This window comes from Sinocyclocheilus rhinocerous, unplaced genomic scaffold (genome assembly GCF_001515625.1).
Source record: "Sinocyclocheilus rhinocerous isolate Xijiao unplaced genomic scaffold, SAMN03320098_v1.1 scaffold2003, whole genome shotgun sequence".
Classification (NCBI taxonomy): domain Eukaryota; kingdom Metazoa; phylum Chordata; class Actinopteri; order Cypriniformes; family Cyprinidae; genus Sinocyclocheilus; species Sinocyclocheilus rhinocerous.
In genome coordinates, this window is record NW_015635525.1 from 21,288 (window position 1) to 46,205 (window position 24,918).

Below are 24,918 nucleotides of genomic sequence, written 5' to 3' on the forward strand. Positions count from 1 at the left end.
ATATATAGCTGTAAATTTTTATTTTATGTTTTATATTAAGATGTGTCTTTATTTGATAGTCACACACATGATGTGGCAGTTTTATCAGATTCATATTTTGTTTTCTTACTCATTTCATAATTAATGTGGTAATTGCATATGACTGATCCTTAATTGCTTTAGGAAATACAAAAGGCCAGCTTGAAAGCCCAGCCTGTTAAAGCCTTCAAGATTCAAGTCTATAAGGTACTTTTTTTTTTGTCTTGTTATAGCACATACAATTTATTTTTTCAGGATTCACAGATGAATAGAAAGCTCAAAAGAACAGCATTTATTTGAAACAAATCTTTTGTAACATTACAAATGTTTTTACTGTCACATTTGATCAATTTAATGCATCCTTGCTGAATAAAAGTGTTAATTAAAAAAAATATCTTACTGACCCCATCTTTTGAACCAGAGTGTACGTTTTCCCTCTGAATTATTTTTTGCTTAAATGTTTTTCACTTTTCATATATTGTGATAGAAATTACTGAAGGATCCCTGGGAGAATATGCTATTGGAAAAACAACTGAAGGCTACGGACTTTAAAATTTATGTATGTTTAAACAGTTAAAAAAAAAAAAGTCAGTTTTGTAGCGCTCATCTTTTCACAGTCTGTTTCTGTCCTGTCTGAAATCTCTTCTCATTCAGGTTCTTGAGATGGGTTTTGGTGAAGTGGGCAAAGAGCCTATTGATAATGTTCATTTCTACAGCAAGAGTGACCTAAAAACAGCATTCAAGACGAAGAAGTACCAGGTAAGAAATCTGACTTACCTCAAACATTTATCATACTGAACTAGTATTCATGATTATGATTCTTTTGAGCATTAGATTGTCTGTTTAATTAAGTTGCTACTAAAACAGATTAGATAGATAGATAGATCTTCAGGCTTTACATATTTTGTGGTGTGTATATGCCAGAGTTCATCTCTGGGTAAGTGAAAGCCTGATTCCTGGCTTGAGAAAGGCTGGTTACAGGTTGTGTTTGGTTTCTCTTGTCCCTGCAGGTCTCAAGCCTCAAGCCAGAGAAGTTTCACGAATTTCTTGTTAGGGTCTATTATGATCCAGCGGATCAGAAGCATCAGAGGGAGGTCCAGCAGAAAGCTGAGAAGTGCTTTCATGAGTGGTGCAAAAATCCAGAGAACACATTCATTGATTGCGGTAATTCTGATTCAGGTAATTTAGGAAATTGTGCTGCTATATCTGCATTTGTGTATCTATATTAATGTTAGTGTATCAGCTCTGCTGTATACATTTTTACTTTCTGCTTTTCATTTATTTGCATATGTTAGCGGATGTTTTTATTCAGGGTAATTTATACTTCTAACCAGGTATAATGTGATAAAGAGTCATGAATCTCTTAATTTGAATATCTTAATCTGCATTTGCAGTGCATTATGTTGTAAAAATATAAGCAGCAAAGGATACATATAAGGCATCTGCAAAACCCAGGTGCTGCTCCAAAATGTAGGCCACCTTTGCTCACCGTTCACTTTGTTACAGAGAGAAATATGTTCCCTGAAAAACAAGAAGAAATTACACATTTTTAGAAGGCAAACCCCATATATAATACACAAACCTCTCAAAATCATAGTGAAGTTCTTCTCTTACCATGAATTATCAGTCTCAGAGCGGCTGGTCTGCTCATGTCTTTCTTGATGCTTCATTGCAGTTGCCTTTAAAACACACACACACACAAATCCAGTGAATCTTAAAGGGGTCCTATTATGCTTTTTCACTTTTGTTTGGACTACAGCGTTTGTTTTCCGGGTTTTGTGATGGCCAGACATCCCTGACAAACACAAAAAATTGGGGGACACATGAACACCCTAGAAAAAAAATATGGATGAAGAAAAAAAAAAATATATATATATATATTTATTTAATTAATGCATGTCAATTTTGTCCTCAACATCGGCATGTGCATGAACTCTTTCACTCCAAAAACTGATTGTGCTACAATTAATCATTATCCATCACTCTGATGGGTTATAACATTTCCATCATAATATACTTTTTGTCTGTCACAATTGTTCTAGTTTTCCAGATAATACTGATTATTATTATTATTATTATTATTATGTGACTATTGTCATATGCCTTTTCAAAGGCAAAGAAGATGATGATGATGATGATGAAGACGAAGAAGAGGAGGAGAATGAGAAAACTTCTTCAAGCAAGGTAACAAATAAAAATGAAACTAAGCTAACTATTAAAGGCACGAAAAAAAGAACTCTGTCTATTGTGTAACCAGTGAAGTTTAGCTGATGTTAGTGCTATTACATATTTCAGTCAAGATTTATGGTTTTCACATATAATTTCATTTTTCACTTTAGAGCAGAAAGTTTAAGCATTTATAAAGCATTTACATGTTTGACCTCATACAGTGTTTGTGGATTGTGACAAATGACTGTCTGTGGGCAGTCGTGGCCTAATGGTTAGAGAGTCATACTTGTAACCCAAAGGTTTCGGATTCAAGTCTCATGTCCGGCAGGGACTGTAGGTGGGGGAGTGAATAACCAGCGCTCTCTCCACCTTTAATACCACGACTGAGGTGAGACTCTTGAGCAAAATGCTGAACCCCCAACTGCTCCCCAGGCACTGCAGCAATATGGCTGCCCACTGCTCCGGGTGTGTGTGTGTGTGTGTGTGTGTGTGTGTGTGTGTGTGTGTGCGCGCGCGCGCATGCACTTGGATGGGTTAAATGCAGTGCACATATACTGAGTATGGGTCACCATACTTGGCCACATGTCACTTCACTTCACATCTGTGATGCAGCTGTTTTTAGAGATGAAAGAAAACCCTGCAGCCTTGAAGTTACTGTAGACATTTCATGGCAGGGTTTCCGGAAGCTTTAGAAAATAGATGCAAATAAATTTTTTAGGAATTTACATTTACTTTTTGTAGTATTTGTTTGTTTGTAAGAAAACATGAGTGGGTGAGAGGGTCAGTCTGTTGGGTATTATAAATAAAAATAGTTCATACCAGTGGAGGTTTGTGAATTTGCAGGGAATTTACAGATTCTCCCATTTCCAGTTTACACTTATTGTCTTTGGGGTCCATTTGGACCCCAGATTTTTACAGAGCTATTGCATAAAAAATATAAATTGTTAATAATTTTTAACAATTTTTAAATTTTTTTTTTTTTACATATCAACTATACATTTATGCTGTGTATTTTTCAGGATGTTTAGTACTTTTGTTACATATTTTCCATATAATTACTCAACTACACCATTAGTGGTCATTTGAAATATTACAGTTTTCTGGAAAACAATCTTCAGTGATTGTCTAAATCAGTGGTTCTCAACCCCCCACTAGGGGGGCTCAACGATCCTCCAGGGGGGGCGCGAAATAATTTATAGTATATTCAATTCACTAATTTTATGATTGATATGTTACATTTGAAAACAATTTAAGGGTGCTTTCACACCTGCCTCGTTTAGTTCGGTTGAATCGTACTAGAGTTTGTTGTCCCTCTTGGTGCGGTTCGTTTGGTCAGGTGTGAATGCAGCAATCGTACTCGGGTGCGCACCAAACAAACGTGTCTCGGCCCGATTGCAAACGGACTCTGGAGCAGTTCGCTCGTGGTGAGAAAGCAATTCGACCCAACGGACCAAAGAACAAAGCGGTATCATAATTTATAATGGGAAATATGCTATATAAAAAGCAGCAGTTAGTGTCTGATTCTGTGAGTGAGAATATTTGTTATTGCAGTTGAAAGTGTGTGTTTGTGTGTGTATATATACAGCGGGTAAAATAATTATTGAACCGTCACCCTTTTTCCCAGTAAATATATTTCTAAAGGTGCTGTTGACATTAAATTTTTACCAGATGTCAGTAGCAAACCAAGTAATCCATACATACACATAAAACAAAACAAAAAATTTCAAAAAATAAGTTGTGTAATAAAATGGAATGACACAGTTAAAAAGTATCGAACTACTGAAATTTATCTAGTACTTTTTACAAAAGCCTTTGTTGGTAATGATAGCTCCAAGACGTCTCCTGTATGGAGAAACTAGTAAAAATATCAAATCTTAAAATATAATTTAATATAATTCTATGTAGATGATAGGATTTTTTGTGTGCCTTTTAAATCACAAACTCCTCTTAAAACACTGTAAAAGCTTACGGTGGTGAAAGTAATTCCTTTTTCATCTCACACTGGTTGTCCTCGGCTAGAAACTGACAGTTATAATGAACAATGAATACACATTTTATCAATCAGTTATATTTCTGCTGTAGGCCTTGGTTCAAATCTGTTAGGGCAATAAACTCTATGAACTAGGGCAATGCATTTTATGAACTAAAATTAGCCTTTTTTCTGTCCTGCAGATCTTCAACGACCCCATTCATGGACACATTGAGCTGCCTCATCTGCTGGTGAAGATCATCGATACTCCTCAGTTTCAGAGACTTAGACACATCAAACAGCTGGGAGGAGCATATCTGGTGTATCCTGGAGCCACTCATACTCGCTTCGAACACTCACTGGGGTAAAGTTAAAAAAATAAAAAAGTTTTAATGTATATGCAGTATACAAATGTATGAAGGCTTAGAAGTTTTTAGAGCTATTGTAAACTCTGCTGGTGTGTGGACCTCATCAGGCTCCTTTGTGGCAGATGATCAATAATACAGTAATTGCAGTAAAACTAAACATTTTCCCTGACAACTCATCTTTTCAATGTGAAATTAGGTATTATGAACCAACTATACTATTTCCTGTACAAGTATGGTGAATCATCCTGAATTAATTCACCTTTAGCTTTTGGAGTCAGCATGCTTTGCACATTGCCTGGAAGTAACTATGCCATACTGTTCAATACAGATTGTGTATATTTTAATAGTGTGCCTTTGCATTTGTAGCATAAGTCATTTTCTGTGACACTGAGTCCTAAATATTAGTAGTTTGATCTGTGAAAACACTCATATCATAGATGGATGCTGTTCCAGATGCAATGTCCAGACCCTTTCCTCCATAAAGCTAAAAACACATTGCAAACAAACATTATCAAACTGTTGATCATGAAGAGGGAAGACACATAACTCTTCCATGCAATTAATTTTCACAAGCAATGCTTCTGAAAAGCAGTAGTTGTAGGATTAGGACAAGTGTTGATGAAACATTATGAGACCATGTCTTCATGAGCAACTTAAACATATGCTAACATCTTGAAAAACATTTTCATGAGCTACAGACTGTAATGCTGTTGAATGACACACAGACAGATGGTGTGCTCAAGTTATTCTCTTTAACAGTAATTAATGTCAGGTAACACGTTTGCAGTTGTTACAGTGCTCTTTCTACCAGTGACCCTTCAAAATGACTTATTTTTATTTTATAAGTCATCAGGTTGATTCAAATGTTTTAAACATGATTAGAATAATCTCATAATTCTGGTGTTACCGAAAGCTCAATCTACTTTACCAGATTCTGAAGCAGTGAGTCAATTGGTCAAATGATGTAAAAGGATTTTTTCTGTTTTGTTTAAAATGCTGTCTTTTCTGTGTGAAGGATGGCACATTTAGCAGGATCTCTGCTCAAAGTTCTGAGAGAGAAACAAGAGAAGTGCATCGAAAAGATAGAGAAGGATATTAAAAAGCTTGGAAAGAAACAGGAGAAGCTCAAAAAGAAACAGGAGGAGCTCAACGAGAAGAAGAATGAGCTCATTACTGAAAAAGACATGCTGTGTGTTCAAATTGCTGCTTTGTGCTATAATTTAGGTGAGTGATAGCAATGTGCATGTGCACATTGAGCAGTGTAAAAATACCTTTTTTAAATGAAGCACTTATAAAGATATAAACATATTAAAAGTATGTACAATGAATGTTCACAAGAACGATTTCATTTATGCAATTGTTTTAACCGTTTGTGCTAAAAAAGAAGAAAGATGAAATTCTGCATGTTTTTTAGACATAAAAGTAAAAATCACTTCACACTAAAAAGTCAATTGTATTTTAAAACCAAGTAAAGCAATATATATATATTATATTGTTTGTGCTTCATTGATTTTAATGATTTAGCTATAAGATGATGCGATGAGATAATGTTCACATAAACTTACCTAAATCTGATCCTCTTTTACATTTATGTCCAAACACCATGTGAACGTGGAATTTGCATCCTTTACACCCTTTAATGTCAGACAATAGATGTGATTCATGTATTTAATTGAATGAAGACAGTATGGAATATGTTCTTCACTGTAAAAAAAATAATAATGTAATTTGACAGAAAATAACTGATTTTTTCAGGTTGTTTTCTTTTATTTTCAATTGCAGTCAAAACTCTGTAAAATTATCTCTGAATGAAATACTTGGCTGTTATTTTAAATATTATGACACTAATGACAAATTAAAGTAATTCACATTTTTTATACAGAAAAATTACAGTATTTTATACAGTATGTTTTCTTATATTACAAACAAATGTATGTAAAATTACAAAAATAATCTGTAATTAATACAATAACAAAACCGTTAAATTATACAATTATCAAATGACTAGCACACTCTAAAAAATGCTCGGTTAAATACAATCCACCGCTGGGTCAAAACAACCAAATAGCTGGGTTTGTCCCTTTTTAACCCAGCATTTTTTAGAGTGCAGCAACAGTAAAATCTCCTTATTTAAACAAGCTGACAAACACTGTTATTTTACAGGCATTTCCTAAATTATTACAACCACCTTCACTATAAAATTAACTAATTAACTGAACGACCCTGACCTTCTGACCCTTCACTTTATAACATCAGCTTTTCTCTGGCTACTATAACTGTCTGTTTTATAAGACACGTTTGTTATAAGAAAAATTGTTAGAGAACAGTCTGATCAGCCCATTTATGATTCAAACATTTATGTTACTTTTGACTCACACAAACCTCAAGAATCAGCACATGAATCTCAACAATGGTGACAATCAACAAAAAGCTTGTTTTGTGATGATCAGAGCTGATCTGAATATTTTGTCGATTGTCACCATTGTTGAGGTCCACATGCAGATTCTTGATGTCTGTGACTCTAGATGCGCTTGTCTTAATAATTTCTTCAAAATGTATTAAAAACTTTCAAAATATCAAAAGAAGGCTACATTTCAAACAGTGCAGTTCCAAGACTACAGCAAAACGAAATTAACAAATGTAGCTTGTTCAGACATTAAATATTTCGGTTGAGCCACTATACAATGACAAGATCATCATCTAATCAGAATTTTTCTCACATATTTTGTTATAACAAATGTACTTTAGTAACACAGTTATGGCAGCCGGAGAAAAGATCTCAATTCTCAATAAGAAGTTTTGTATGAAAGAAATAAAGTCAGACTGGTTTGTAATAAGTGAAGGTGCTGAGATCTAGAGAGATCTGTTAGTGTCCAATGTTCTTTTGGGATTTAAAGGGTTTCTGGTGACTGTGGCTCAACCATTTTTTTTTTTTACAGTGCTGAGCAACATATGAACCGTGAGTTGATCAGTATATTTTATGTTTGTATTTTTAAGGTCATGGTCCATTCTCTCATCTGTTTGAGAAATTCATCCATAAAGCCTGGCCTGGTAAGAGTCTGAGCCTCTCTCTTGACTGATACCAATGTTTGTGGTCAGATGTGTGATCAATAACTGTTCATTATTTAACAGTGCTATTTGGAGCTAATATTTATATAAATGTTATTAACTTTTTTTTTTCTCTAGTACCATGTACATATTTACCTGAAAATTTACCTTTACATGAAGAATCTGAAATTTTCATTTCATTCAGTTTTGAATTATTACGTTGTGTTCTTTCCGTTGATGACTTTCATTGTCATTTGAAGAAGGTTGAAATCAAAGTTACTTATAGCCTTTCTTGTTTACATTTACTGCATACTTACATCATTATATGCATGTTTAATATTTAGAAGTATGTAGAAGTAATTGGACAGCAGGAATAGTTGTTAGTTTAGATTTTTGTTTCTTTGACGTTTTACAACTGGTGCAGGTGGCCGTGGAGATGACCAACAACCGGGTCCATCAGAAGAGAAGTGGAAGGTAAGCACCATGACTCTCCTGTACAAATATACATGTATTACAAGTAGCATTTTAAACTCTGTGTATTGTATTATGCTTAAATGAATGTGCTATTTAATTGGTCTTATTGCGATGTACTCAGTCATCTAACACAAATACATTACAATACATAAAACTATATTAAAAAAGCATAGAAATGTGATGTCCAAAACAACAATGTATAAAAAGGAGCTGAAAAAAAAACAGGAGAGTTTACAGCAAGGCTAGGGAAAACAAACTGCACAAATTAGGTTTAGTGAATAATGTTCAATGAATAATTTGGGTGAACAGAGTAGACCTTTTTGGAGCCTTATGAGAGCATTTAATTGGCTAAACGAACTTACTAAACATAAACATTCCTACTGAATATATAAGCCATGCAATCACACATGAACAGTCCGTATTGGTGAAAGATAAATAAAATAAAAAAACATTGTTTGATATGCTCTCGTTTACAATATAGCCAAAAGACACGCTTATCCAAATAGCACTTATCAGTAGCAATCTAGATAGAATCAGTTTAAAAAAAAATTGTGGGTTAAATACACTTAAGCTCTACCTTGAACATTTGATCAACAGTATTCAAAAGATTGTCTTCTTTTAACAAATAAATGGGCTTTTCACACTTGAGTTAACCCTGGGTCATTCTAAACCCTGGGTAAATAAAGTTTTGGGTTATTGCTTGATGTTTCACACTGCTCATAATTCACTCAGAGTTAACAATTGATGTTCACACTGTACATTCCTAAACCCTGGGTTAACGTTCTTAATTGCATATTTGTGTTGTCAATGTCATTGATTGAATGAAATGCAGCATGTTACCTGTTTATAACTGCTCTAGCATTGCTCATACTGTATGTTGTCGACTGTACTAGCAGGCTTATACTGAATGGCCTTTCCAGATTATAAACGAAAAAATGAAAAGGTCTCTTCTTCACCTCACATGTCATATTTCTGTAACCATTTGTCATTTTTCCCCTCAAATACTGAAACTACTGTTGAAATGATGTGATGTTTCTGAGACTGTCCAAATCATGTGAGTAGAAGACACGCAATTGGTTGCCTGTTGCTAAGCATGTAGCTGTAACATCGTGTTTGACTCTGCAATGTGGGGTTAACACCACAAAAGCAGAGCTAAACTTGCTCCAGAGCTGGATTTCATAACCCTGGGTAAAAAAAAACAAAAAAACAAGTGCGAAACGTACATTTTTCTGGGGTTAAAAGCGGGGTTTAGAACGACGAGAACCCGGGGTTAAGTGCAGTGTGAAAATCCCTTGAGAGGAATAAGCCAACATTACATTCTGTGGAAATTGACAAGAATAGAAATACAGGCCACTAATAAATTGCAAATCACTTCATGAGAAACACTGACTGTTAAATATAATCTATTTATCAGTCATAATTTAATAAAAATATAATTAGATGCTCAGTCTTCATGAATCCTGTATTATTACTGTATGTATTTACGGATGTATATACGGTTTAATTTATTTCCAATATTTATATTGTCTCTCTCTAGGTGGCCTCAATCTGGATTTTTCTGGACATCGTAAGGAATGAAGGACTAAACACAGAGCTGACAAACAAGGATCTCACCTTTATTCAGACGTTAATTGAGGGGGATTATAAAGCAGCTCAAGAGGTAACATCCTGTAAACTGCAATGTCAAACAAGTTATGCAGAGTTTAAGTTGAGTATTAAAAGTATTTGAATTATTCTTTATTAGAACAAGTCTTTCCTGTATGAGATTGTGGCAAATAATTGGAATGGCATTGACGTGCGAAGATGGGAGTATTTTGCACGGTAAATAAACAACATTTTAGAGATTTTACACATATAATTACTTTTTTTAAATGGATTTTTTTTTACAAAACTGCGCAAAAAAGTGCTTAAATGCCCAGTGGGTGATTTGATGTGGAAAAGATATCAAATTGACATCAAAATTTACGTGAAACAACAGGTCAAATGTGCAAATCAAACTGATGTCAAAAACTTGACATGATGTTGATTTGATATAAAGTGAACATCAAACATATTGGCCTATACATACATTAAACTAATTTCAGTGTGGCATTAACTTCCTATTTTCACCCAATTACCACTGGAAGAAATTGCTGTCCAAACTGACCTTAAAATAATGTTACAGCATCATAATCAAGTCTTTACTAATTTTAATTTTAATAGTTATAGTTATATTATATGATGTAATCGGGTTGACTAATACTTCAGAAAGTTCTTTCAACATACATGTATTCATCCCAATGACATCTTTAGCTCGAGATGGCCTAAGGGATCTAATCACTCTCATCACATCTGACTCAGTGATAGATTCTATGTTGAAAGCTGGATACACAGCTTTCTTGTCTGTTATTTTAAGTATTATAACAAATGACAAATTAGAGTAATTCACATTTTATATACAGAAAAACTACTGTATTTTATACAGTATGTTTTCTGTTTTCCTAAATTACAAACAAATGTAAAATTACAAAAATAATCTGTAATTAATACAATAACAAAACCGTTAGATGATAAAATGGTCAAATGACTAGCAGCAACAGCTGCCAAACAAAAACCATACAATTAAAATAAAATCTCCTTATTTAAATAAGCTGACAAACACTGGTTATTTTACAGGCATGTCCTGAATTTTTATGATCAAACACCTTCACTGAAAAACAAAAAACAAAAGACAAAAAAAAAAAAAAAAACCGGTCAAATGACTGGCAGCACAGGGTGCCAAACAAAAACCTTAAAATGAAAGTAAAATCTCCTTATTTAAACAAGCTGACAGCACTGTTCATTTACAGGCATTTCCTAAATTATTACAATCAAACACCTTCACTGTAAAATCAACTAATTAATTAATTAAATGTCACATGACTGGCAGCAACAGAACATGAAACACTAACAGATCTCTATACATCTCAGCATCTTCACTTATTACAAACCATATAAAAGTTGGAAAATAAATAAATGTAACATGCTCGTACTTTAGACATCTCTGATGAGGTTAATGAATCGGGCCACTATACAATGGCAAGATCATCATCAGTACGTAAACAGCTTCTTCTGATTAGAATTTTTTTCGCAGGTTTTGCTATAACAAAAGTGCTTTAGAAACACACAGTTACAGCAGCCGGAGAAAAATTATTAATTATTATTATTATTAATTATTATTGATTATTTTAAATAAAACATCAACATCTAAAACTCTGTTAATTCTCAAATAATTTTTGTAGATATATGACAGAAATAAAGTCAAACTCTAATGCTGTTTGTGGAGTTGTTTGATCATGTTCTGCTGTCTTATTTCAGTTGATTTCATCTAAGTCTGTGGCTGAAGTCAGTTGTAGTTCTTGTGCAGAATATGGCCGTTTTTTTACAGCAATTTTTTACAGTGTAGTTATTAGTTTTTGCATGTGTGCTGTTGTTAGCTGATGGTTAACTGCAAAAAAAAAAAAAAAAGTTTCACAATGATGATCCAGACAATACCTGTAAAGTAACAGTAAAAAAAAACGTTTTAGAAAAAAATAGGATGCTGCAGTTTTTGTTTGGCAACTGCTTCTGCCAGTCACTGACCGTTTAAAAAAAAAAAAAAAAAAAAAATTTTTTTAACCATTATTTCCATTAATGGTAAACATTTGGCACACTGTGCTGCCAAGCATTTCACTTTTTTTTTTTTTTACAGTGTATCAAACAGCTTTACATAAAAAAAAAAAAACATTGAAAGAGACGATGCAAATGTTGTCCTCTCATGTGTCCACCATCACATCAGTAGTGTCATTAAAGCTGATTTATTCAACATGGATTAGGTCGCCTCATGGTGGCCGCCATGATCAGATCACATGAGCAGTCTAATATTAGTAACCCTTCATGTTTGGACACTTTCACTTGTGGAACAAATTAACCATTACTAGATAAAACATTTCTATAATAGTATCAATAACTGAGAATTGTCACTTATGTATGATGCCGCATGCTATTAGGTGTCAGTATAAAGTCAGAGATCAGTCATATCAGTCAACAGTATTGAGCACACTCATGTTCTCTCTTTCAGAGACTGTCATTATCTCGGCATTTCTAACAGCTTTGACCATCAGCGCATGCTGAAATCTGCTCAAGTCTGTAAAGTCAACGGGACGAATCACATCTGCTTCAGAGACAAGGTACATGATACATAAGATCCCTCGTCAACAGTGTTGGGAAGGTTACTTTGGAAATGTAATAGGTTACAGATTACAACAACCAGTGCTTATTCGATGGCTGATTGTTTTCAGTCTGTTTGATAGCACTGCAAGTGTAACATCCATATAAAACAACAAAACGCTGACTTTAGTTGCACTGTGCACTATGACATTCACCCAATCATTAGTCATCTTACAAGTTTCCACTTCAGCTAAATTTAAGAGTGATATTTATGAATAACCTTTATATTTCAATATTTGCAACTTAATGTTAGTCATACTCACATAAAACCATTTAATGTTTTCAATCGAATGATTAATATTTGACTGTGTTTGTGTCATTCTGTCTCTCACAGGTGGCAGATAATATTTATGACATGTTTCACACCCGCTACACTCTATATCAGCAGGCCTACCAGCACAAGATAGTCAACATCACTGAAAACAAGTACATTTTTATTTTATTTCATTTTATTATTATTATTATTATTCAGTTAAAAACTTTTTTTAATGCATTATTTTTTGAGTAATTTACTGTTTCATTATTTTTTATTTGTTCATTAGAATCATAAAAGCTCTCTTAGAAGCTAAAGACAGGCTTGAGATCTCACCGATTTCAGAATACTTTTCACCAGATGAAATCAAGCAGAAGATCAAAAATATTACAAGCAGTTCACAAAAACGCAAGATGCCACCATCTGAAGATGAAAAGACTGCAAAGTTCATTAAACTGACAGGTAAGTTGTAAACATGGAAGAAGTTTTTAAGTTCTACTTCTTGTCATTTGACCAGAAGAGTTTCCGTCAAATTGTTCTCATTCTATCAGATCACATCTTTGAGAAGATCTTGTACTCCAGTGATGACAAGCTGAAAGATGCCCGAAAAGAGCTGGAAGATGTTGTGATGCGACGCCTGCGGAAGTGTGTGGGAGAGACTCGACTAAAAGAAACTGAAGAGAAAGAAGTGGCCTTCAAGGTAGAAGAAAAATGAGAAAAACACAATGTTTTATTTAAATGCCATCTTCAAGTTAGTTTTCTTCCAGACATTGTGGAGGGCACTGCATTTACAATGTTAAAAGATCATCTTTGACTGCTGGCCTGTTCTTCATTGTTTCCCTTCTCCTTCACTGCCGCTGGATTCTGAAAGGTTGATTGTTGCGAGTAATTCACTAGTGCGAATAGAATTATAGTGAAGCATATCATTAAAACTCTTATCATTAAAATTCTAATCTTGCCCTTCTAAACTGTGCTTTAGGGTTAGAAATTGTAATTTTGAATCGGTAAATGCAGTTTGTATTATCACTCCATTTAAATTACATGTTCTTGTTTGTATCCCAGTTTGCTGGTAGATGGTTGGCAAACTGGGACAGTGTCAAGATCACAGAAACGAAATAATTAATATACAGATATTTTAAGGAAAAATGTAACTGATTTAAGTTCCTTATCAGAATAGTGTCCCTTTTTAATTATTTTTCTAACCTTAATTAAATTAACTTAAATATAACAGCACTCTAGAATGCTCTATGAATGATATGTCCCATTAATTAGTGTCAGTAAATGCATTAACAAGCATTAAATAACAATGAGCAATATATTTGTTATAGCATTTAATAATCTTTGTTAACGTTAGTTAAAAAAAATACAGTTGTTTATTGTTAGTTCATGTCAGCTCAGGTCCAGTAAATTCTATGAACAGATTTTATTTTTATACTGAATGTTCAAATTAACATTAATAAATATGAATAATATGCTAAATTAATATGCTTTAGAAGTATCTTTCATTGTTAGTTCATGTTAGCTAATATAGTTAACTAATTTTCCCTTTCATTTTCTCTGACATCTCATAATTTCAAACATTACAATCGATAGAAATGTGCAGTTAAAAAGCAATCAGATTTTTTTTTTTGTTTATTGGGGAGGGACATACACAGATAATAACACACACTCTCATATAGATAATTTGTTTTCATTTGTTGAACTTAAATCTGCATTTCTACAGGATGACTGGAATAAAGCAGTGGACGAGTGGAACAAACTTCACCCAAATCTGGTTTTGCATAAGAAGGATTTCAGCACTGAAGTATGCTGTGTTTAAAACAACTTTTCCAGTCTTTTTTTTTTTTATATTGGTGCTGTCAATCAATAAAAAAATAATTAAATCGCACATTTTTTTCTGAAATTAATCGTGATTAGTCACAATTAATCCCACCTAACATTAAAGTTTTTAAATATACTTTTATATCGCAATAATTTCACATTACATTTTCAAATGAATGTAGAAAAAAACATAAGGAGAGTATATTTTTAATATTTGTTTAATGGCATCTTGTTTTTTTTTTGTTTTTTTATGACTGAAGGCCAGTATCACTGATACCAATACTACAGACGTCTCTATAAAATTGTTTTTCCCCTAATATTTAACCATTGACAATAGCCATTCAACATTACAGTATAATTGAGAGCTGTCAATTTTAACATTTATTAGACTTTATAAAAAATAACTTCTAATTTAAGTGAACTTAAAACAATTTTCACATAAACCCATTATAATAAATGTCATATTTAACAGTGTCCTTCAGCAGAAATATACAGAAATTGAAGTTATTAAACACTATTTTAAATTAAATATAGATGAATCCTTAAAGCTATAAAAGTTATTGATTTCCTATTTTTTTTCTATTTTTTTTCTTTGATTAACAGACATCACAGATTATTCGGTTATTTTGGCTATTTCTTTAAGAGCTGCCGCTGCTGAACATGACACGGATCTGACACGCATCGTATCTCCTCTTAAATCTCTACCTTTTATGACCCACTTCAGGTCTTAAAATCTCTATTAATGAGCTGACGAGTTAATTTGGGTGTGTTAGATGAGTGAGACAGTGTTGGGCTGCTCCAGGACAGTTTTGAAAACCACTCCATTTCAGAGGCATGTTCTTAAATGTGACTCATATATTATATATTACATGCATGCACAGTTTTAAGGGAGCTTTAATCACCTTTTTGGTAACTTCATGACTTAACTGACCACGACATTGCATGCACGTAATTTATTTCGCGCTTTGATATTAAATGATACAGGCTACAGCTCGCACCGGCGCATTTGTGCATGCAATTGAAGAGCACGCGCTCCGGACACAGAACTGTTTCCGCGCTCGTTTAACTCGCGCCTAGTCTCAGCCTCAGACGTCACGCCCATGGACTGTTGGCTGAACGTCTCATGCATACGGCACACAAAAGTGGAAACACTTCAGGATTTTCGAAGTCGTCATCGGATTGGTTGAATTATACAGGATTTCCGGGAGACGTGTGTGTTGCGTTCTTTAACATTCCGTCTGGAAACGTGGCACCAAACCCCCTCACGAAAGAAGAAAGCCGTCATGTTTACAATTGTGACGAAGAGCGCTTATCAGGATCAACTAAACGCTGGATTCTCAAAAGTATGTGAAATATTTAAAGTTTGCGGCATTGAATCTTTAAAATACGTCCGAGAGTTTTACACACCGGTCTGTTATTGTGGCGACATTTCCACAACCCGAAACGTGACACTGAACTGTGATTGGTTGTTTGACATGTCTGTCAAACAGCCTCATAGGTGGGCCTTGGCCAATGAAAGCTGCCATGGATTCCAGACCTTCAGCCGTCAGTCTGAAGGTCTGGCTACGTGAGACTAACTCGCGCCTGACGCTGAAGTGAAGTGGAACGCATGTCTGAAACGTCTCCCATTTGATGTGATCGTAAAGACGTTCTGTGACTGAATAAATGCATTTCTTTTAAAGAAAAAAAAGAGACAGAAGCAGCAGTTGTGAGTGGGGTGGCCAACTCTAGCTCCGCCCCTGCGTTAATTGCATTAAATATTTTTAAACTGAAAAAAAAACAAAAACATTGCCTGCATTAACGTGTTAATTTTGACAGCACTAATTTGTATCACTCTTTTTAATCAACAATGTTTAATAACTGTAACATTGTAAATCTCCTCTCACAGGTGATTCTACTGGATTATAATAAGGGGGCTGAAAAGGGGGTTGATCCTATCAACTCTGTCTATTTCTACAGAAAGAAGCAGCACAATAAAGGCCGCAAGATTAGGAAATATGAGGTACTCATACCACTGTGCTGCTCAAGTAACTTGCCACTTCAAAAATTATCAACATATTAGAATAACTTTTTCTAGAATAACTAATTCTGTGAGGGCCACTATCATCAAAGATGATTGACAGTTAGCACACAGTGTGGATTGGTGGTATGGTAATGGTTCTGTTGTGGCAGTCTATCTGAGAGAGCAGCGATAACCCACTTAGAGTAGACAGAACAGAATCAACACAAATGTATTGAAGATATCATTAATGTTGTTATTAACATCAATTTTAATATAACAACAAATTTCTGGGAATGGAGGAGGGTAATTAGCTTCTGAGCAAAGCAATACATCTGCTGAATAATACTGAATAGACCTTATATAAGCATGCTATGATAGTGTATTCCTATTGGTAGTCGTGGATCAGCTGAGTCAGATAATACAAGCTTGCTTGACGTGATCTGCCAAAACTAACTGTATGCTTGATTTCTTACAACACTTAATCAAGTGATTGCCCAAGCAATAAATAGCAGCTTGCATTCACAGTCATTTTTTTTCGTTAAACAGCTAACAATTGTGAGCTAACAATTGGCCTACACTGTCAGACAAAATGTGGAAAAATTGTACCTTTAGTGATACAGCAGCTTGTCGTCACAAGGTCCTGTGAGGAGGTTAAGACGATTTTAAGGGTCCTGGTCAGACAGGGAATCCAGTGATATCAAAACTATATATATATATATAAAAAAAATAGATATTTGTTAGTCAATATTAATTTGTCCCAAAAGTGATTGATAATAGTGAGGTTAAAGGGATAGTTCTCCCAAAAATACAAATTCTGTCATTAATTACTCTCCCTCATGTTGTTTCAAACCCGTAAGACCTTTATTCATCTTTGTTTTCTTTGGGCACAAAAAGTATTATCATAGCTTCGTAAAATTACAGTTGAACCACTGATGTCACATGGAATATTTTACCGATGTCCTTGCTACATTTCTGGGCCTGGGAACATTCCAGTTGTGTTGCTGTCTATGGAGGGCCAGAAAGCTCTTGGATTTCATCAAAAATATCTTAATTTGTGTTCCGAATATGAACAAAGGTCTTACGGGTTTGGAACAACATGAGGGTGAGCAATTAATGACAGAATTTAAATTTTTGTGTGAACTATCTCTTTAAGGTGAGTGGTTCAGATAAGTATTCAGATGGTCATATAGCAAGTTTTATTTCAATAGTCACTCACAAAAAAGACAACCCAGGGTGCAGGGAAACTTGCTTTGGGTAAAAAGCAAGTTTCCTGGATCTGTAATGACTGATCAAAAAGTTATGTTTGATTTCACTTGTATCTCAGGTCTCCAGTCTGCTGCCGAAGAAGTTTAGTGAACATGTTGGTCGAGTTTACTACACAAAAAACTCTGATGAGGAGGAGATGGATGCTAAGGAGTGCTTTAAATGGTGGCGCCTTGGCATGGTGAGTGTTTATGGTTTGTTTGTCATTCCTGCAGAACTGACACACGCAGACACAGTGTATAAGCCACACACAAAAAAACACAGTATAATGAGCACATAAGCTATGTTTCCATCACCCTGTTTTTATGTGCATTTGAAGTATCACATCAGAAACGAGTGATGGAAATGCCAAATTTCAAATAAAAATCCCTTAATTCAAAAAATTTTTTTTTTACGCTCACTTGAGGTGGCTTTTGACTTGTGTGAAAAAAGGGTTAATGCGAATAGTGGGAGATGGAAACGCATTTGCCGAGTAAATTCTTCCATGCGCATCAAAAAAGTAATGTGACTTTGCGCTATGGGACGGCAAATCCTAACCAGCGGACTGATCTCGTTCCACAGCATCTGAAATGTTGTCATGGTCATTCTGAAATGCCTGAGCAAAGTCTGTCATTAAAGTTTCTCTGTATAATTGTCTTACACGACTGCGTTCCCAAACAGCAGCATCCACCTCCGAAAGCATTGACAGCATTTATTGTGTTTCGTCTGCTCGCTCTGAGGTGCGAGCAATTTATTATATATGAAAAGTATTATATTCAGTGGCTTCTCGCACTTTCCTTAGTGATATATATTGCCAGTTTACCAGGAAGTGATGATCTTGTTCTCTTTGACTCATTGGATAGAAAGGTGCTTATTGCGTGTTTTATAAGTGTTTTATGCGCTATTTCAATTTTGCGGATACGTTTTTTTCCCCCCCCGCAACTTTGGATGGAAACCTGGCTATAGTCAAGGTTTTTTGATGATGCCTCAAAAACAGCATAATTAATTTGATTCAAAGAAAAAAGAAAAAAACTCTCACCCTCTCTCTTCTCTCTCTTTTTCTTCAAGTGTGTAATTGAGCTATACGATCAGCATGCGTTTAGAGGTACCAAGTGTGTGATCACAGGCAACTGTCCATCATTGGACCGCTGCAGTATAACAGAGGTTCGCTCCTGTAAGGTGATCCGAGGCGTCTGGAAGCTCTGGAAGGGTCGTGACAGTGGAGATGATTACCTACTGACGGAGGGAGAGTATCCCAATCTTAAGGCATTGAGCGATGGCAAATCCACTGCTTCTGCTACTGCTCCCGCTCCCGTTCCTGATCCTGCTTGGTCTCTTGAATGTCTGCCATTTACGATCCAGCTCTATGAAAAGGTGAATTTTGAAGGCCCAAACTTTGAGACAACAGTTGACTGTCCTTCATTGAACAGCTGTGGTATAAATGAGGTCCGCTCCTGTAAGGTGCTCAGTGGTGTGTGGGATCTCTATGAGGGTCCTGACTATGCTAAACCCAGTTACCAACTGCAGAAGGGGGAATATCCCAATCCTGAGGCTTGGGGCAATGGCAACACTGCTCCTGCTCAGTCTGTGAAACGTGTGACATCTTATAAGATCCAGCTCTATGAAAAGGAAGATTTTGAAGAGCGAATGCATGAGACAACAGTTGACCGTCGTTCATTGGATGGCTGTGGTATAAATGAGGTCCGCTCCTGTAAGGTGCTCAGTGGTGTCTGGGATCTCTATGAGGGTCCTGAATATGCTGAACCCAATTACCAACTGAAGGAGGGGGAGTATCCCAATCCTGAGGCGTGGTGTGCCAGTGACCCCACTGCTCCTGCTCTGTCTGTGAAACGTGTGACAGAGTAAATTCTGGCCTCTAACTCCATCCATCTGCTGCCCTCATCCACCTTTAAAGTAGGGCTGTTAATTTAAAGCATTAATTTAATGTTTAATTATAATTTCTAAACAAAAATTGTCTAAACAGTGATTTACTCTGCTGTCACAATTATATAATATATTTTACTTTGTTTTAATTGTTTTATCTGCAAATGGCAATATATACACTGAATTGGGAATAACTTGATTCATTACTTATTGTATCATGATAGTATATCATGCAATTAATTTGATTTAGTAGATGCTTTTATCCAAAGCGACCAGAAAATGAGGAACATCAGGATTGAATGATTACAACTGATTGACAGCTATTGAAGCCACATGTGCCTAAATGAGATTATTTTGTGAATAAAACGTGTGGCAGATACTGCTAACAAAGAGCAGTGCAATGAAAAATCAGTGATGAGAAAGTAAAATCATGAGAGTAAATCAATTTAAAGAAACAGCTATTAAACTAAAGTGGGGGAAGATTTTACCTTGATTTTAGTTCTTCACAAATACAGTAGACAGATATTTGGGGCTAATAGCTGATTTATGTTAGTGTTTGAGCAGCTTGTTGTTATTATTATTATTCACAATGTGGTGCTGGATGTTGGGTGAATAGGCACTAGTTAACAAGATAATGGTGAAGGGTTGTGTTATATTAGGACGGGTTTGTTTGGTGATGGATAAACATAGGTATTGATCATTTATTTTTTGTAATTTCTTTGAGTGTGTGTGTGTAGAGTAGAGATCTGGGTACAGTTCTTGTGAGATATTTTGGGGAGTTGTTCATTTTTAGAGATTGAATTTGATATGGAATCAGTCTTTCTACATCTAATCTTTCACCTTTTAGGATGCAGGAGTTCAGTTACATCTTTCTTGTGTGATTACTGGGAAAACATGGTTATTAGGGGGAAAATGTAATGCATTTCAGCTTTTTATTCTCAAAAACTGACAAAAATAAACTGTATTGCATCAACAACAATGGTGGAGCAATTATTTGTTTCTTGTCTAATAAATGTTTGTTTTATTTTGAGTATTACTTCCTCTGGTTCATAGATGTGTTTGTGATTAGTGTATCACTAATTAATCTGTTTTTATACACTAATGAGAGAGTTTCTAAAGCCTAATAAAACCAGTTGGACAGATTTGAACAAAAATCAAAATGAGATAGTGAGAACCAAAATGTGCTGAATATATTTTATTTGTTTTTAATGCACAAAGCTGTCATATTTTTTTTTTAAATATTGCAGCATTTTGATAAAATATGAAAATAAAAATTGCTCAATATAACAGCAGTTTACACACAAAACAGTTTCAGTAAGTAAATGCAGTAGTCAACATTTGAAGTGGATCAAAAGTTCATCAAAGTTGTCCTAAGACAAGAACACATTTTGGTTTTAGGTTTTAGGACAGTCTGCAGCTTGTTTAGACCTGTTTGCCAGTTGATGAATCAGAAGAAGAAGAAGAACATAAATCTGTGGAGGTGAAAATGGAAGTGGACTCAAGGTGTGCAAATTCTGTAAGAACTTTTACAGTCCTGTGTTTTTGCAGGGTTTTGCCCTTCGTGACAAATAGCTTGAGGTGAGATAAATAAGGTAAATGAATAAAAGGTGGAGGGTGATTTGTATCTTGTCATTTAAAGGCTATATTAAGATAAAAAAAATAAAATAACAATAATAATACAAATCTTTGAAACTGTCTGGATCAATTTGAATACACCTGAATAACCTTTTTATTCTTTTAAATCTAAAATGCTCTGTTATTCTTTCACTGAACTGGTCATTGTTTAAGACTCTCACAAACATTAAAATAAAGCTTTTAATTTGTATTGTTGTACTGGCAGTTACCCAGAAGGCCTTGCAACTTCTGCCTGTGTATTGATAGTTGTCAATAAAGCATGTTTAAGATGTTGATGTCTGACATTATCATTTATTTAATATCATGTATAGATATACGGATATAATAAGATGTATGGATTGATTTGGGAACAGTATTTTCACAGGTTTATTTGATGAGGTCATTTCCAGATCCTGTTCCAGCACATTGAGGTCTCCAGCTCCTCCTGCAGGAAACATGACAAAAGTACACCTTCTGAAGAATCTGTGACAAGAGAATGAGAACAGCAGCTCACGTCAATATAAACTACAAACACACTGATGAGTGATGATATTGTTTAATTTTCTCCTTCGCTTTGTCCTGTCTTCTCCAGATTCCAGGTGGAGCTCCAGCATGTGTCTGATATTGTACTTCACATTAACCTCGCAATGACCGTAGTGGATATGCAGTTCACAACACCCTTTAAAACGCCCACAGAGGCTCAGAGGAACAAAAGTCGGAAACTCCCTTCCCTAGAAACCAGCCGATTGCTCTGCAGCTCATCGCCACCCAGGAGTCATACTTGGTCTCAGTTCACTTATACTGTTCTGTCTGTTTTTAGAAATAAATCAAAGGCTAGATTGATAGATAGATAGATAGATAGATAGATAGAGGCATAGATAGATAGATAGATAGATAGCCTTCCAGTACGTGGTAATGTGTTGTCCTTTTCTAATTGGCAAATATGAATGAGCAAAAATATATAATGGAGTTGTATGTGGAATTGTCATAAACAGGGCCGTAGCTGGGGTACAGGTTGTACCAGTGAGCCCTGTTTGAAATGGTTTAATTTGTATGTTCGTTCTATTTATTTATTTATTTGTGCTATTTACACAATGTTTAAATTTTTTCAAGTTTGTAGGTGTCCAGGTACAGAAAACGAATATTCAAATGTAAAATAGTACTGCATAGTCTTCACTGTAAAAATTGTCAAAAAAGTCAAACCAAAATTTATTCAGACACCTTCAACATTTCTCACATAGCAATTAAAGAAAAAACACTTCAGCAAAACATGTTAAGGTCAAAGTGTCTGTGTCACGAATTCGGTCCATGGACTTCCATTTGTTCACCACCAGAGGTCACCCTTTCCATTACATTGACTCTCGCACAACACAAACTGTTGCATAGCACCCCGGACTACATATCCCATCATTCATTGCACGGTTTGCAAACTGCACTGATTGCACACAGCTGTTTCTTATCACCTCACTCACTATATAACACCCACTCAAACCACCATTCTCTGCTGAGTATTGTTTAGCCCGTACCCCATTCCGAGTCTCTGTGTTTTCCTTGTTTTGCATTGCCTTGCCTGTTTTCGCGGTTTTTGATCTTTGCCTGTTTTCCTGGATTTTTCCCTCTCGTCTCGCCCCTGTGATTCTGTCTGCCGATCGGTGACCTACGCTAGCCCTGGGACTATTCTTGTGTTTTGCCCGCCATATACCTGTTTGCCACTGTCGGACCCTGCCTGTGTTTCTGACCTCTCTGTTCAATAAAGCTTTGCATATGGATCCGCACGTCTCACGTCTCGTCAGCCCCGTTACAGACTGAATAATTTTTGGTCCCAAATGTTTTATCAGTTTTACTGGTAGTCCACTGTATGAAGAATTTTTGGGTATAATATGTCATAGTTTACTTTATTTTGCTATACTCACTGACATAAATGAACTATAGTGCGGATATCTAGAAATCTCCCATCAGGATGACAGGACATTTCTATGCATTTCATATAAATATCAGCCACGATGAGGTTATCATATATGATCAGTGTGTGTTTGAGAACTCATCACGTCATGGTTTGTTTGTGGGCATAGATTCAAGGATCCGGACTGACATGTCTGCAATTTCATTCTCAGTCTAAGTATCTCAAAGTCAAGTTATTTGTAATTTGCTCAGTTTACATTGTGTACGCTAGACATAAAAATGCTTTCTACGAAGCTCATTTTCAGACATTTGACAATACACAAAGATGAAAATACAGACATATTTAGAAGTTGGCTAGAATATATTCAAATGTTCTGTAAGATCACTGACCGTATGCAAGTGTTACAGATACAGCGATACAAGAGTGCAAGCGAAGGAAATGTAGTGATGTGTCTTCAATCTTATTTTTATTAACAGCATAAAAACAAATGGAAGGATCTGTCAGTTTACTGTCACGTACTTAATAGTTACAGAATTTCTTGAAATTGTTTAAATTATTACGTTTTTATTAGAGTTTGTTTATACATTAAACAGATTTATGAATAAATAAATCTATACATTTGTTTAATTAAAGAGAACAATTACCTTCAACATTACCTTCAAAACTCACTAATCAGCTAGTGAAATAATATTGTGTGCATATATAAAATAATATATGTATAGTGTGCTGCTTTTTATTTTATTTTACTAGCATTTTTTTTTATCCTGTGAAGCTGCTATTAAAATAAATGAACCTGACTACGCTGCACAAAGTATATCATATTTATGTTGACTTGAGAAAGCAATCATACTGATATTCTATTTAAGATTATTATTATTATTTTGAGACTAAAATTTGTAAATGTATCTCTTCCTAGAGTTTTCAAGCTATAACATCCAAAATCATCTCAGATCTTCAGACTGGTCTGACTTAAGCCTGAAAATTCACTACATAATTTTTACCCCGATTTTCTATCAATTTACTGTCTGTTTGTTGGTGTAATAAGATGTCACATTGATTTATGCCATAAAACCTGGTAATTTTCAGGAATCGCTTTAATAAAATTAATAACCTTACTCACGTGTCCGATGTTGCTACTTGCTAGCAGTTTTATAATGTTGGAAATTATTACGGTACACACGCTACAAAACAAATGTTCATCCAAACAGCAGGTGGCACTGTCTGAAAAAGTTGGGCCTCCGGGCCTGCAGCTTCATAATGTTGGGGGAGCCGTTCTCATTATAATGTTTACTTTAGCCACGGAACTTGCTAACAAGCACGTTATTAGGAAATGCGATTTGTACTTCTGTGCATTAAAAGTCAATAAATGTGGTAAAAAAAGCCGGTAAATGTGGTGTTTACATGGAATAATCATATGAGTTTACCTTATGGTACGAACCCAGAGTCTCTGCATCAGCAGGTAAGTGATAAAATGAGCATCTTCCATCCGAAGACTTGCATTTCGAAGCAAAGCAAAAAAACATTGTCGAATAACAATATAAAATGCGGTAAACTATTAATTGGTTATTCTGCAATTAATTGTACTATAAATTACACTACAATTGGAAAATACTGTAAATTGATAAACTGTTGGGCGTGATGACGTTTAATGTCTCCGACAGCTCCTGTTGTTTCATTTAGCAACTTGTTAGCAACCGTCTTTTTTAAGAAACATAACAGTTTTAAAAAAAATCACGAGTGGGGTGTAACTGGTGTGTTTTATGTCGCAGAATAAAATGTGAAAGTATCTTGAGCTTGTGTGAACCACAGACCTTATTTTAGGGGATTTAACCAAACTCCCATTCAAAAAAACTACTGACTATGGGACGAAGGAACCGGAAGTGCTAAAATGCTAACTTGTTTCCGGGTTTTTGCCTACAAAGTGAC

The 24,918-nt window shown here is 35.0% G+C and overlaps 1 protein-coding gene across 1 annotated transcript; it reads left to right on the forward strand.

Moving 5' to 3' along the window:
* The first annotated feature begins 163 nt into the window (after positions 1–163).
* Positions 164–20,453, forward strand: LOC107747076 (deoxynucleoside triphosphate triphosphohydrolase SAMHD1-like). Its single transcript, XM_016561501.1, has 19 exons — positions 164–225; positions 506–577; positions 673–777; positions 1,029–1,197; positions 2,132–2,202; positions 4,360–4,520; positions 5,540–5,748; positions 7,522–7,575; positions 7,997–8,046; positions 9,584–9,706; positions 9,791–9,867; positions 12,125–12,233; positions 12,608–12,699; positions 12,816–12,988; positions 13,078–13,226; positions 14,250–14,330; positions 16,236–16,349; positions 17,674–17,793; positions 18,660–20,453. The coding sequence occupies exons 2-19, from the start codon at positions 533–535 to the stop codon at positions 19,455–19,457; spliced, it is 2,700 nt and encodes an 899-aa protein (XP_016416987.1). The 5' UTR covers positions 164–225; positions 506–532; the 3' UTR covers positions 19,458–20,453.
* Positions 20,454–24,918: the final 4,465 nt, after the last annotated feature.